This window comes from Salmo trutta, chromosome 32, assembly GCF_901001165.1.
Source record: "Salmo trutta chromosome 32, fSalTru1.1, whole genome shotgun sequence".
Lineage (NCBI taxonomy): Eukaryota > Metazoa > Chordata > Actinopteri > Salmoniformes > Salmonidae > Salmo > Salmo trutta.
In genome coordinates, this window is record NC_042988.1 from 17,866,303 (window position 1) to 17,872,397 (window position 6,095).

The 6,095-nt window shown below is 43.0% G+C and overlaps 1 protein-coding gene across 1 annotated transcript; it reads left to right on the forward strand.

Moving 5' to 3' along the window:
* Window positions 1-269: 269 nt before the first annotated feature.
* On the forward strand, window positions 270-4,639 carry LOC115171290 (thyrotroph embryonic factor). The gene is made up of 4 exons (XM_029727972.1): window positions 270-534; window positions 1,208-1,609; window positions 2,024-2,241; window positions 2,504-4,639. The coding sequence occupies exons 1-4, from the start codon at window positions 495-497 to the stop codon at window positions 2,717-2,719; spliced, it is 876 nt and encodes a 291-aa protein (XP_029583832.1). The 5' UTR covers window positions 270-494; the 3' UTR covers window positions 2,720-4,639.
* Window positions 4,640-6,095: the final 1,456 nt, after the last annotated feature.

Sequence of the window (6,095 nt, forward strand, 5' to 3'; positions counted from 1 at the left end):
ACCGTTCTAGATCTATCTGGTTTAGCTAAATGTAGCAACAATAGGAGTCAGGAGACACTATATTGACATTCTGCACGCAATGTACAGTTATTTCCGTACAAAAGATTGAAACGGAGTGTTCCTTCAGCCAATGAGCTCCCGGTGTGTTTTACTGCTTCTGTTTTGATTGGCTCACCAGTGAGTTTTCTATGTCAGCTACTTAATATTAAAAGATACATATGTGACCAATCCACGCCGAGTATTTTCTGAAGAGGCGTATAGCTCATGAATAAGAAAACAGCGCTCGCAGTAGGCTACGACCGACGGGATCTGTGTTGTTTGTTTTGACAACGTTTTAATTTGTGAAACGGGTTTCAAAGCAACAGACTGAAACACTGCTTTGACTTCATTTACCCACGGATATTGCTAACAGTGTCTGGGAAACTACACTCAAGGCGCCTCTGCAGCCTCGGTCGGATCCACAGAAATCGTTTCCTATTGTTTTGAAGAAGATTATGGACATTCCCCCACCTAATATTCTCGAAGGCGACGATGGTAAGACTAGCCTACTGGTGTCGTTTTGGATGAATTGAGAGATCCTTTGCAATGTACACATGTTTTATGTGAACTGCATAGATCTGATGTGATCGTTGACTTGTTGACTGGTGTATGGAGACGTAGTAGTGCTTTTAATGAGCGTTTGTGTACCCTCAAACAACTGGACACATTGTTTTAAATCGGCTATGTTTGATCATTATATATGACTAGTTCAATAGTTGTTCAAATAAGTATAGAGCAGTACTGGGGAAGGAAACCCTTTGTACATTCAGAGTGCTGTGCCAGTTTCCCCTGAGGCACTGAACTGAGTGAGGGAGGAAAAAAGAACATAAAGTTCTCACACCTCCCTACTTGTCCTAGAGCACTGCAGTCAAACCATTTTCACATACAATATGAGTACATCAGTTTCTTACATTTGAAGGGCAATTCATATTTTTTTCACGTTCGTTTTTGTGTTTAGGGGCTGTGTTGACAAGTCCAGATTTCCCTTCATCATTGTTATGGGTTGATGCAGCCCCCTTTCTTTTCCCTCATTCTGTCATTTCACCACTTATTTTTTCGACTTCTTTCCATGACATCAGACTTCTATCTTCCTTTATTTACCATCCTGTCTGTGTTCACATGGTCGTGAAACCGTCACCCATTATGCTCTTCACGGTTATCTCCACAGAAATAGAGAAGAAGAAGTTGTGTTCCGCCGATAATGGCGAGACCGGTGTTGGAGGGGCCAGTGGTGGGACTGGAGGTACAGGCAACGGAGGGGTGTCTGCCTCCCTTACCCCTGCCATCTGGGAGAAGACCATCCCCTATGACGGGGAGACCTTCCACTTGGAGTACATGGACCTGGATGAGTTCCTGCAGGAGAATGGCATCCCAGTCACCCTAGAGGAGGAGCTGCAGAAGAGCCTGGCCCAGGAGGGAACCAAGGGGACAAGACCCCCTTTCACCACCTCTGACACAGAGACCGTCACACTCACCTTAGAGCCAGCTGAACAAGAGAAGGAAGAAGATGGGGATGATGAAGATTCTGTGTTTGAAGTAGCGGAGGTTGAAGTGTCTAAAAATAAAAAAGGTACATTGTTGGGGCCCATTGTTAAAAGCCCAGACACGGTAACACTGTAACAAATTCTACCTTTGAACTCAACATGCACGTACACTGACACTGTAATAGATGCTTGCAACATGCTGACCCTAGATACTCCCATATTCTATTCAAATGTCAAGTAGACTTACCTGACGCACTCGACACCTTGCCTCCAGCACACACATGGACATGTACATGTGAAACCTGAGCTCTACAGCATTAACAAATAGCAGTATTCATATAGTGCTGCCCTTTAGTATGTCTTAAGGAAAAAATCTAGCAAACAGTTTGAATTTTCTATTAACTATAGCCTTCACGATTTATAAAAACATACTTAACAGCCACCAATATAAAAAAATATATACTCATACTCATCATTGAACTGACTTTGTCTCCCTCTAGAGGGGAAGTCTGCAGACCGACTCACACCCACTCCCATCGACCCGGAGGACATTGAGGTGGACATCAACTTCCAGCCGGACCCCACAGACCTGGTGCTGTCCAGCGTGCCTGGGGGTGAGCTGTTCAACCCACGCAAACACAAGTTCTCTGACGAGGACCTCAAACCACAGCCCATGATCAAGAAGGCCAAAAAGGTCTTTGTGCCCACTGAGCAGAAGGTAAGATGACCGGTGAATATTTGTTTCAGGGAGGTGATGAATGATGGAACTGGTTGTTCTGAAGTAGGATAATGAGAATGTAGCCACTGCAATTGAGCACCAAATAATCATTGGTTGATGAAGATTGTAGTATCACTATGTTACACCAGCAAAATGAATGAGCGAGTAGTAAGCCATGAAATAAGGGGGCTTGTCTGGGATTAGGGATGTTTCCACAACACTGATTCTATTATTTTGTATTAAAATCCTCCGTCTCCCACAGGACGATAAATACTGGTCGAGGAGGAAGAAGAACAACGTGGCAGCCAAACGTTCACGTGACGCCCGGCGGCTAAAGGAGAACCAGATCACAGTGCGCGCTTCGTTTCTGGAGAGGGAAAATGCTGCGTTGCGGCAACAAGTGGCTGAGTTGCGAAAGGACTGTGGTCGCTGCAAGAACATCATGTCCCGATATGAAGCCAAATACGGACCATTGTAAGGGACAAACTTTATCTTTCAAGAAAAGAACCGAAAAATAAAAACGCCCTCCAAAACGCAGACACAAAGAGAATCTGAATTGAACTGCTTTCATGGTGAACACCGGTCACTGCGTCAAGTTCTAGATCCTTTCCAACATGACAGTGGAGGCATGGATACACACTGTCAGTGAGCCAGGCAGCAACATGGCGAGAGGTGGACACGAAGGGTAGTGGAGAGCGACTAGCTCCTACACATACAGGGACTCAATTACAGACATAACATGTATATTGTCTACTGCTAGTCAGGTCTTATCACTGGCCAGAGAAGTCAGAGAAAGCTGGTGGAGAAAAGCAGGCTTGTGAAAAGAAGCGCTTAAAAGTTACACATTTATACAGCGTATTAATAGGTTGTTTTGTGGACCAAAGCATGAACATCATCAGTGAATATTGAAAGTTGTCCCCCTGCTCTCCTCTTCCCACTGTTTGCAGTAACTGACTGTCTCTCTCCTCTGTTTCAAGTACTTGTGCAGAGGCTCTGAAGAAGGATATGTGAACTCTTGATTTATTCATAATTGGGTAGGGGAGAAAACAATGAATAACAGAACGGACACCTCCGTGATCGTACACAGAGGAAATAATTGATATTGGTCAGACAAAGGGCGAGATAGTGGTGTTGTCCTGTCACAGCTCTTCTATGTTTGTCTTTGTTTGTACCACACACTGAGGTGTGTGTGGAGAGAACTCTTTGTACATAGTTTTCTCCCTGCACCACATAGATTGTGTTACCCCTGTTTTGCACTCAACCCTTCCAAAGCAACACCTTGTGGGTGAAGATTAGATATAGGGCTGGGCGGGTACTTTTTTCCTATTACGACATGACCCACACATTTTAAGCAATTGTTTATACAAAAACCAACTCTGCTTCTAATATCTTTCCCCAAAAAACAGTATTTTTGGGGGAAAGAGGTGTTTTAAAAAGTAGTATGGCAAGGACTGTCTTTTCTCTGTATGTTTATTGTTCATAGGTCAGGCATTTATAAGGGCCCTCACTGGAGGAGGGGTATTTAATATGTATGTTGGTTTATTTCATTGCACACTGCAAGTAGAGGGCACTGTATATTTTTGCCTCCTGTAGTTTGTCTGGGATTAAGAGTCAGTTATTTTGTCAATACCTGTGTCTTTTTATCTTAATTTACTGCTATTCCTTATGTTTGTTGAATAGCTATTATGATCAATGCTGTATTTATTCTAACAATGCATCTTGATTGATGTGCAACAATCTGTCAGATTTATATTTCTTTATAGGAAAGAAAATAATGAACCAATGATTAAGCAGGGATCTCAATGGACAAACTGTGGTTTTTACAGATTATTATTTTTTTTTCTAAAGACAATTTCCTATTTACCTCATCCAACACTTCCATTGTTTAATGCTCCTATCTTATTGGATACCAATAATTTTGAAGGGTTGGGGTGCCTACGACAATGTTGACAGGAATTGTGAGCACAAGAAAGGTGGTTTTGGTTAAGTTTGATCAAAAATGATAGGTCAAGGTACAGAGTCGACGCAGAGTTCTGTTTGTCAAAGTGGCCGTGCCTCAATTGTTGCAAATACTACATAGCAGACTGTTAAGTAAAGGGACTCAATCTCTTAAGTGTCTGATGAATTTGTGTTCCTGTGCCGATCTTCATTATGATGCATATTAGAATCATACATGTGGCAATAATATTAATTTTACTCTGCTTTGTTTCTGGTGTGTTTCTGTAAAATAACTATGATAGACAAAATGTTGAAATGGCGCAAAGTCATGTGTGCTTCCAATTAAGTTTCCCAGTAATCCTGCTGCATGAAAATGTGTTAATGGTGTAATGTTTGCATATGTTTTACACTAAGTGTATGTACTTATGTCTGTAAATTAAAGGATCAAAACAAATATTTACAGAATTTGCTTCAGTGGAAGGCATTGCATTACGCTGACATTCTTATCTTGTATGCTTAGGCATATAGTTGTTTAAACAGTGATTTTAAGCTTGGTGCAGAATCTTGTCAGATCGATAGACCAACATTTAGGTATGATGGTCATTTTAGTATGATATGAAGTTAAAGCTGGATAAAAGCCAGTTTGTATGTAGAAATGAAACTCAAGTTGTCCCAAACTATGTTCCTTTTCTTTGTAGAAATTCCTCTACAATCTACATGACAAAGCAAAAACAGGTTTTTAGAAATGTTTGCACATGTATAAAAAAATGTAATAAGTATTCAAAGAATTCACTTTGTCGACGCAGAGTTGAAGCATCTTTGGCAGCAATTACACGTCTTCTTGGGTATGACGCTACACACCTGCATTTGGGGAGTTTCTCTAATTCTTCTCTGCAGATCCTCTGTCAGGTTGGATGGGGGAGCATCACTGCATAGCTATTTTCAGGTCTCCAGAGATGTTCGATCAGGTTCAAGTCCAGGCTCTGGCTGGGCCACTGAAGGACATTGAGACTTGTCCCACTGCCACGTTGTCTTAAAGGGGGATAACCTAGTCAGTTAGAGCATTTGGCCAGTTGTACAACTGAATGCCTTCAATTGAAATGTGTCTTCCGCATTTAACCCAACCCCTCTGAATCAGATTGGTGCAGGGGGCTGCCTTAATCACCATCCATGTTTTCGGCGCCTGGGGAACAGTGGGTTAACTGACTTGCTCAGGGGCAGAATGACATATTTTTACCTTGTTAGCTCGGGGATTCGATCCAGCAATCTTTCAGTTACTGGCCCAACGCTCTAACCACTAGGCTACCTGCCGCCCCATATACAGAGGGTACCGGTACCAAGTCAATGTGCGGGGGTACAGGTTCGTCGAGGTAATTTGTACATGTAGGTAGGGGTGAAGTGACTATAATAAACAGCGTAGCAGCAGTGTAAAAAACAAATGGAGGGGTGGGGGGTGTCCAATGTAAATAGTCCGGTGGCCATTTGATTAATTGTTTAGCAGTCTTATGGCTTGGGGGTAGAAGCTGTTAAGGACCCTGTTGGTACTTGGCTTGGTGCTCCGGTACCGCTTGGCGTGCGGTAGCAGAGAAAACAGTCTATGACTTGGGTGACTGGGGTCTTTGAACATTTTGGCTGTGTGCTTAGGGTTTTTGTCCTGTTGGAAGGTCCTGCGCGCTCTGGAGCAGGTTTTCCTCAAGGATCTCTCTGTACTTTGCTCCGTTCATTTTTCCCTCGATCCTGACTAGTCTCTCAGTCTCTGATGCTGAAAAACATCCCCACAGCATGATGCTGCCACCACCATGCTTCACCGTAGGGATGGTGCCAGGTTTCCTCCAGACGTGACGCTTGGCATTCAGGCCAAAGAGTTCAATCTTGGTTTCATCACACTAGAGAATCAGGTTTCTCGTGGTCAGAGT